The sequence below is a fragment of the Xenopus laevis genome, chromosome 7S (assembly GCF_017654675.1).
Source record: "Xenopus laevis strain J_2021 chromosome 7S, Xenopus_laevis_v10.1, whole genome shotgun sequence".
Classification (NCBI taxonomy): Eukaryota; Metazoa; Chordata; class Amphibia; order Anura; family Pipidae; genus Xenopus; species Xenopus laevis.
This window is the reverse complement of record NC_054384.1, coordinates 85,369,404-85,379,330: the sequence shown is the minus strand read 5'-3', so window position 1 is coordinate 85,379,330 and position 9,927 is coordinate 85,369,404. Positions and strand designations below refer to the sequence as shown.

The 9,927-nt window shown below is 31.8% G+C and overlaps 1 protein-coding gene across 2 annotated transcripts in view; it reads right to left on the bottom strand.

Moving 5' to 3' along the window:
* Positions 1-505: 505 nt before the first annotated feature.
* Positions 506-9,927, bottom strand: part of ajap1.S (adherens junctions associated protein 1 S homeolog) — a 132,041-nt gene continuing 122,619 nt past the window's right edge. For both annotated transcript variants that reach the window (XM_041571474.1, XM_041571475.1), the window contains 2 exons: positions 9,002-9,128; positions 506-1,229 (listed from right to left, as the gene is read on the bottom strand). In XM_041571474.1, the coding sequence (XP_041427408.1) occupies positions 9,056-9,128 (73 nt within the window). In that variant the 3' untranslated portion in view covers positions 506-1,229; positions 9,002-9,055. The remainder of the gene's footprint in view (positions 1,230-9,001; positions 9,129-9,927) is intronic.

Sequence of the window (9,927 nt, the reverse complement as noted above, 5' to 3'; positions counted from 1 at the left end):
GGCAAAAAATAAAAGACAATTATCTGAACAAACTAAATTATATTGTTTGTATGATTTTGCTTTAAGAAGTGTGCTTTATTAATATATTTTTACACATAATTTTATAATGAATACAAAAGTGTTCTTGCGTAACAGTAAAAACTCACAGTATATGATGTCTAAAATCCCTAATTTCTGGGTTTCCCTGTAGGTAACATATGCCAGGTTTTCATCAAAGAAAAAGGTTTGTCATTTGATTAGGTTAACGAGTTATCTTCCAGCACTGCTATTACTTAATATGAATAATACATGAAAGCTAGCTCTCATTTAATTATTCAGTTACCCTAACTTAGATACTATTTCCTACATGGTTTCATGACTAGGAAACACTTGTCTTTTGGAACAGTAATACGAGTTTGTTCTCTTACCCAATCTCTCTCTCTCTCTCTCTCTCTCTCTCTCTCTCTCTCTCTCTCTCTCTCTCTCTCTCTCTCTCTCTCTCTCTCTCTCTCTCTCTCTCTCTCTCTCTCTCTCTCTGGCCTCTGCAATAATAATTTACTTTCATTTCCAATTTTCAAACAAAATAATTTTTTAAAAGTGAAAGATAAATCAAAACAATCCTTCATCAAAAATATCCTCCAAAACACATTTCATTGCATATACTTTTTGTAGAATTACAGCAGTATAAAAGCAAGCCAGAAGTTTATTTCTTATTCATTCTTAAATACTGGTCGTATAAAAAGTCTTATTTTTATTTGACAGATTTGCGACTATGATCTGAACATTGATTTTTTTTTTAAATAATAACAGTTAAAAATGATGCTACATTACAAAAATGTATATTTATGAATGGATTTACTGCCTTAATACAATGTTTATGCTCAGAAATAGATCACCAAATCCTTTTATCTGGTATTATTTAAAGCATACTTAACTTCTTTTTTGAATGAAATCTTCCACATCATTTCATGGCACATATTGGTATTATTGGCACAGGTTCAAAAATCACAGTCCAGACCTCCAAAATTCACATTGTCAGTCTTTTATTAAAGAATTTCTTTTCAGTAGCTGAACGTTATTTTTTTCTCTTTTATTCCAAAAAAAAAATATTCTTTAAGGAAAAAGTACAGCGTCTGTAGGTTAACATATTTTTATAAAAATACATATCTGTCCATACAGTTTTTTTATTTTGAGTTCCAATGGCAAACAGAGCAGACACCTGTGAATCTTACAGGTTTACTAATGGAATCCTGTTGAAGAAAAAAGAAAAATTTAAATGGAATAATAATCACATCTTACAATACAAGTTTATTTTAAAAAATGGATACACTTAGGGAGTTATTTACTAAAACTCTAGTCATGTTTTAAAGGGGGAAAAACAAAAAAGTTTTGAGAAAAAAAATTAGAATTTTTCAAGATTTATTATACCCGAAGCTGCTAACAACTCTAATCTGAAAATACTCCATCTGAAACCTGTCAAAATCATATAAAAGTAAATTGTTAAGGGTCCCTTTGGAACATGCCTTCATGGTTCTCGAAAGTTTTGGGCTGTTTGCACTGTTTTTTGTTTGACAATCTGAATTATTCAAGCTTTTTTGAGCATCAATTTGAAAAAGTCGCATGATTTGATGCTTGATTTGATTGTGTTGCAACTTTTTGTGCACCAATTTTTGGACAAAAATTATTAATAAGTAAAGGGGATTCAAGTTTGGTCAGTTTTTTAAAAAATTAAAGTTAGGAAAATTTGAGTTTTAGTAAATAACCAGCTTAAAGTCATCAACATTTTTCAAGAAAGTTGGTAAAGGAAACACTGGTTAATTCAGTTACATTTACATGTCTATGGCAGTAGTATAAAAGTATAGGAGCAGGAACATAAAACAATCTAAATTAAAAAAAGAGAAAAGATGTTATATGTGATATGTGACAGATTATTTAATAAAACCTCGGTATGAATAAGAAATGCACAAGACCAGAGTGTCCAATTTTAATGTCCTCTAGTTAACAGCTAGCCAGAATGCATAGTTGATATTAAATTAGTACTAAATTAAAAATACTTAATTAGGAACTTATGGGAAAGTATGCAAATACAGTGTGATTTAAATCTGACCTACATCTTTTAATTCTTTTTTGGTAGTAAAAATATGTTAGTATCTAAAAGTAATAGAATAAAAAATATTGTCATTTGGTAATGCAAGCCAAGTAAAAGCAAATATGTGCAGTAAGCTACAGTACCCCACAAAGAAACCTGAGAAAAACTAAGGGAAAGGGCTTAGTGATATTCTAATGAGTTCATAACATCTTCCTGCTCAAAATCAACATACTGCTTTAGGTAAGAATTCCATTGGTTATCATATGCTTGTAAGCAGATTTCAGATGGGAATACTTTAATTATTATTGTTTCTTATTCCTCTACTCCTTATACAGAAGTGTTTAAATATATAACATATTGCTTTTCTGCAAAATATGGTTTCTTACTTCCTTCCCCCTTTAGGTAACATTTTCTAGCATCTAAAATATCCACAAATCATTGATGATAACTTCAGGCATATCACTTCTGACATTAATTACATATCTTTCTATGTTGAAAGTTGATTCAGTTTTAGTGTCGCCCCTCAATTATTTTGTACTAGGCATCCATATTGTAAAAAGGTTGGCATAGCCATGGGTACTAGTTTAGCCCCATGGTCTGGCAACCTATATATGGACTACTAAGTATTTTTGTTTTTGCTATATATAAGGTATCCTGTTTAGGAGGGGTCTTTAAATTCAAACTTGTGTTGTGGACTTTCATGTTAATAGTTTTACCAACAGGGGCCATTTAACTAATGCTTGATCCTACGAGCTTGAGCATTCGGGTACTAAAATCAATGTGAGTGCTTAAACTCATGCATGGGTTACTCATCTAAATACCTCAGCTTTCTGATAATCATTTTTTCCCCACCGGCAAAAAAAATAATAAGCTTGCTAGTTTTTAGGTGTCAAGCTTTTAATATTTTACAAAAACCTGCTTGAAAAAAAAAGATGAAGAAATCTTGCATGATTTCACCAGAATGCTTGAGCCTGGAGGCCAAAGTATTAGTAAATCAGCCCTTAGTGTTTTAATGCTTTGGCTAAGAGCAACTGTATTTGGTCTAACTTTTAATGAAACATTTTCTTTACAGTACATACCAGTGTCTGGCAGTTGATATAATGAATTCTACACAGCCAAATTCATACAGACATGGAAAGTGTATGTTCTACTTCTTAACAAACTGGGTTAGCATTGCTGTAAGTCAGTCTTTTTCTCTCTTTACCTTCAGTTATCTGGTAAAGGGTGAACATCACCAATCAAGTGAAAATTTGCTTAATAATATAAATTATAATGACTTTTGTAACATCTAATGAATACTCATTATTTTGGAAAGAGCCATGCCAGCAAGAAATCCTTTTGATTTGATCGGATTGCTTTTAAGCTGCATGGCTAAGTATCTGTATATTGGAGTCATAGTTCCATAACATATGTCACATGCATTGTCACAATTTCGAAATTTCAAAAATTCTAAATGAGGAGGAGGCTTTAGTAATGTTGCCTTACACTAGGCAAACTTGAACCCTGTCACTACATATGTCACATTTGATAGATATATTCATGAGATAACTTATTAAAAAATTAAAAGCATTCCCAAGTCACCCCCACTAACATTCCATTTATTTTAGAGCAATGCTTTAAGGCTTTTCAGGGCTTACAGATTGAAAATGAGGATTACTGTCTCCAAAAACTGCTGGAATTCCTTCTGGATCCTACAGTTAGTTCGTTTTTTTTTTAATTCTCTATGACCTAATTCTATTTTACTAGATGTTAGTCCTTTCTGTACGATCTGTTGGTCCCATCTATTTGCCAGTAGATAATTTTTCTGTTTAAACATGGCTTTAAGGAAATTTTTAAATATTTCATTATATACTGCATTTGTAACAGTTTGAATTAAGTCAGATATAAATATAAATAAGTTTAGAATGTATTATTTAAGAAACTTTAGGTTCTTTATATTTTCCCACTATAAAATTATCAAACTGCATAAGCTACTATATATTTAGTTTTCCTTACAAGTGACACACTTGCGCAGTCCCCAAAAGAATAAGGCTTCTTCTCATCATCTCTGCGGCAAAGTACAACAAAGGTCAGTTTTTTTCCCTGTTCGCTTTGCATTCTGGAAGTCGAGCCATAAATCAGCTATGACTAGTGCTAAAAATGAAGTGTCCGGGATGACTTTATGAGTAACTAGCAGGTAAAAAAACATCTATACTATTATTTGAATCAAAGTAAAGCTTGAAATAAGTATTTGAATGTTCTGTTAATCACAATTTTTGCTTTAAAAGCTAAAATCTACAGGATTAAGGCTACATTTAATTTCTTTTCTGCATTTGTAAAATATGGTTTTAGTTAATTAATGCTTCTAAGAAAAAAATGCATTTGTCTGTAGCATTTAATCATGTTTTAATGCTAAATGTAATGATTTTGAGTATTAAGTATTAATTTTCATGGTTTACTTACCAAGCACTTGTAGCATAAAAACTAATTGTGAAAGGTTGCAGATGCTGATCAGAAATCCACTTATTAAGGACAACAACTGAGGCAGAAGGTGAGAGACTATTAAGTTCACCACCAACTGCATTTTCTAGCTGAAAAGACCATATATTCATTTAATAATGCACCAAAAATCCTAACTTTTAAATAATAAATTAAAGTAAGTCTTATTTAGGGAAATTGGAAAAAGTATACTTATTTCAAATATGACTGACATTATTTTTATAATTTTTAAGCTTGCAGATAGCAGGCCATATATAAAGAGAGACAGAATGTTGCAAAGTTATTACTCTTTAAAGTGTGGTTGTGCTATATCTCTGCTATGTCTGAATTAAATATATTCAGTTCCATTAGATTAGATAGTTCTCTATAAGTTTCTAATTTGACTATTTTGTATTGTCATTTATCAAAGATTGGGCAATGTGCAAAGTGGAAAAGGGAACATAGAATGGAGAGCAAAGACATATTTCTCAATTTGAATAGAGCACTGCCACTGGAGGTAGAACATGGGCAGCATATGGGCGTTTCCTGGAATGCCCCTAGCTTGCATATTATTCATGTGAGCAAGTTACAAAGCACTAAAGAGCCATGTACGTATTGCCTGCGTATAGGAGATATGGAACATAATACAGAGCACATTTAGCACCACCAGTCCCATTGACAATTGTGGGCTCCTTGTGGCTTTAGCACTTATGTTCACAGTTTAATGTAAAAATTTGTGTCAACACCAATCTGGGCTGTGCACAGTTTTAAACCATGCATTATACTAATACATAGTCTTTAGAAGTATAAATGATCATAATGAGGATGACAAGTGTAATTGAGATTGTCTAAATTGGAATGGAGCTAGAACGGATAGGCAGATACAGCTTTTTAATACAAAGTTAAATTAATTTAAAGGGGTTTTGTGCAGTTTCTATAAGACCTAGATTTTTAAGTGGTCAGTTCTAGTCCTGGCATAGGGTGTTGTTGTTATTCCTAAATTTGGAACATACATTAAAAGCTCTACCTTAATTGTTTTCATTTTAGTTTGTTCATTTTGTGTGGAATTGTGCTAAACCCAAATCCAGTTTCCCTGACCCAATAAAACATCCCATTTTTAATACCCCCCTGGTGAGCATGTGGGAAGGAGGCAATTATGCAATATGAATACTAGATCATCAGAAAAATGAGAAGTACCAAAAATACAATATTGCAATGCTTGCTTTATTTTGAATATAATCAATATCCAATTAAAGTAACTATGTTAATTAAATGTTTACAAATGTTCTGTATTACTCAGGTGATTGTGTTACCTATAAACTGCTTTTCACTATTCACACTGCTATTCACTCAGTTTTTTTTATCTATAGACAATTGTGCATTTTCAGGGCCACATAGCACTGCCTTAGCTTAAGCAAAAGATATTGCATTTTTATGGTATGGTATTGCTTTTAAAATGTGAAAAGGGGTGCATAAACCTGAACTTATAATTCCTGAAAATGTCAAACCTCCCCTTTGCCTACCATACTTCCCTTCTAACTCCCTGCACATTCTACACCCAAATCACCTATCAATCACTTACAAATTCTTTCTCCTTCGTTAACAGTTAAGGCACATCCCTCCACTTTCACCACAAGTCAGATCACCATTGCAGGATATTCATGAAATTAGGTAGTTTTTCATGAAAAGTGTCTTTTATAATGAGTTTGCCTCTCTCCATATCAATTATAACTGAAGTGGGAATACAATTTTGGGAACCTATTTTATTGTATAGTTAAAAAAAATAGAATGGCGTAAAGAAAGTGGAAATCTCAAACGTTGGTTTATTTACTTAAGGTCACTGAACAGTTAACCTTTACATATAAGGTGCACTCACTGTAAGAGCAAAAATAATAAACCTATATGTATAATTAATAAACCTATATGTTTAATAATAAACCTATATTTTTAATAATAAACCTATATGTACAATTATTTTGGACCCACCATGCTTTAACTTTCTGGGTCCAGCACAGGCATAAGATAACTTTTTTACTATCTAAGTACCAATTTAAATGAATGGTGAAATCAATATGGACTTTCTTTTTGTATAAAATCTTTAACAATCCAGAAGTTTGATTTTATGTTGTGTATTACTTACATTATAGTGCTAAACCAGTAAGCAGTTACCATTTCTGACTATTGCCAACTGCAACTGCAATTTAGCACTTATGTGAGTAAACACACAACAACATATAGACTGACTTTCAAAAGTTGTTGGCCTTAATTTTTATTACAATTTAAGCTCTTGTCAGCACCCCATATAAAACAAAAAAAAATTATAAAATGTCAATTTCTTTAAAATATAATACAAATGAAAAACACCACCTAATAGACTCAGGGTCATATTTATTAACTTTTGAATTTGAGTTTTTGCTACAGATTCATGTTTTTATAGTGAAAAACTGTAATTGTGCTTATGTTCAAAATTTATGTAGAACCCAAAGGGATGAATATTTTCAAAATTAAACTGATTTGAAAAGTTGAGCTTGAGAAGAAATTTTCCACTCATTTTAAATGATGAGTATATTAAGATTTCAATGTGTTAGATTTGTCTTATGTTTTTAAATGATTGAGTTTTCAAGATTTCCATTTTTCATAAAAAAGTGCATAATTGAGATTTTCAAGATTATTCATATTTTCTCTAAGTTTGAAAAAATTTATTTATTCATAAATTTACATTTTTTATTAAACTATTAATTAAACAGTAACTGTGCCAATACATTTGGAATACATTTTTGCAGTGATCACAGCAGTACAACTCACACATTCTATTAAGAAAAGACTGGTATTTGTCTAACAGCTGCAGAAGTATTCAGTTATCTGCAATAGTTGGCTGTTTATGCTTGATTTTGCTATTGATTTATCATTATTCTGTGGCATCAATTAAGGGGTGGTTTTCTTGCCAAACGGCTAGTGCTCTGAAACCAAGCAAACAGAATGCGCATGCGTGCTATCTTTAGAGAGGGAGGGGGTGTTGGAGGATGCTGGCCTCCGGGCGCCCTCAGGGCAAATCCGGCCCTAATTAGACAGCAGTCTTGCTGGGATATTTTGATTATCATTCTCTAATAATATCTTAAAAAAAATACAATTTTACATTTTGAGGGAATTGTTTCATTCTTGTTGTGTCAGTAGCACAATCATAACAACAATAAATATAAAATAGTAAAATAGTAACTAATCATCATTTTTTTCCGTATAGTATATGGCTCTGATTTTACAATAAAAAATACCAAAAAAACCCTTATTCTGATATAGGGACTATCAATTACTTAATTATTAGGTATTAGGTTTAACAATTAAATGTCATGGTAGGAAAACAACATGGGAAAGAAAGTGAAAAGTATACCATCACTATGAAACATATATCACGTAACAAAAATTTCAGTTTTATACAGAAAATATATGAAACAGATTAAAAACATACCATCAGTTTCAAAACATTACATGAGAATCATTTCTGTTTTATAGTAAAAAAAACTTTAATCATATTCCTACAAAATTGATTGAAACAAGTTTGGTGAGTTGTGAAACCATGAAATATAGCATATGATCTAATTTATATGTTTTACATTGCTATCAATTTTTAATATTACCCCTAAATAAACTCATTTAAAATCAATTAATTTAAAAACATGGTACACGTATGGGTTCTGTTACTTCATTTTATCCAAATAAGCCAAATGTTTAAATAGTTTTTCCTTTTTCTCTGTAATAATAAAACAGTGACTTGTATGTGATCCAAACTAAGATATAATTAATCCTTATTTAGGGTTTATTTAGAGCGATACTGACACTTTCCTTTAAAAATCATAGGAACGTGTCAGAATCAAGCAGTTTTGGCACCTGGAATAGTTCCTCTCAAATCCCCCCTCAAAGCCAACCCCAGCCCCACAAAACCTTTGCACAGCCAACCCGCCAACACAGCTAGCTGATCTTCTGCCTTGCTTCCGTGAGGCTGGACTGGGGGCAGAGCGATGCTTCCATAGGGTGAAGTCCTGTTTTCATGCATAAATAAGCCTGTGGAAGGATCACACCGCCCCCAGCCCAGCATCACTAAAACAGCACAGAAGATCTTTTAGCAGTGTTGGAGGGTTGGGTCAATGCAGGTTCACAGGGCTGGGGCTGCTTTGAAGGGGGCTTTCAGGGGAACTATTCTGGGTGCAGCAACTACCTGATACTAACGGGTTCCCAAATTTTTTTTATACAAATTCAAGTATTCTGAATAACAGGTCCCATATCTGTTAACAGTAGATTACAGTTTAGTTTACAATTATGAAATAAATATATGGAGTAGCTATTTATTTAACACACAGCATGCATTTGTTCATGATTGTACAACAAATCAGCACAATAAATCCTGGGAAAATAAATATTTTAAAACATGTGGTGCAATATATGGGGTAAATGGAAAATTTTCTTAAGAGTGGTACGTACCAGGAAATAGAAACATGGCGTCTGCCCTCAGGAAGAAAAACAGACTTCAGCCAGTCAGCAGGAGATTTCAAACCATTTCTCAGACACAAAGGCCACAGGTATAAGATGACGATCAGAAGAAGTGGGTCTGCAGCGAGCAGAAAAAAAGGCTTGCGCGTGCTTGTATGTAACACATAAAAAGCAAGCCTGACTAGGCCTGCAGCAAAAATAGCTTTCTTTTAAGACTGAAAAAAATTCTGTAAAATAATGCTTTATTGGAATGTTGGCCTCTTTTTTAACAGAACATCAATGTTTAAATATTTATATAATTCATTTAACTAATTAATAATACATTTTGTGAGTTTGGAACTGTTTAAATACACCTTGTTGACAATTTGTTTGATGAAGATTATTTAGTTCCATATTATATATTATATTGTATTCTTATACATCTTTTACTTTATACTGTATGATAATAGGAAGTAATCTAAAGATGGACCATAGTTCCATATACTATGAATATAAAAAAAATGAAAATGAGAAGCAAAGTCTGCAAAGTTTAAAAATATTTACAGAACATGTAAAATGTAGGTGAAACAAATGTTATAAGAAGGACAATTGTGAAATATAATTTATAGCCTACCCTTTTCTACCCTATCCAATTCTAGAAATGTGTATAACTCTATAAAATTTACTTTATATTCTTATATCACTAAAGACAATGCTATTTGAATTCTGGGGATATTTATCCACCTTTTTGAAAAATATGTAGTTAAATGAGTTGGGTGGAAATTATCATTTATATGTTACCATAATAATTGGGTAGACTGGAAAAGTTTCTTGTAATTGAATAGATAACTGTAATATCTATTATAAATGTATATGGGCATTTCATATCTTCGTATCATTCTGTTTGTGTTTAGTTGATGTAATAATAATATTTTAAC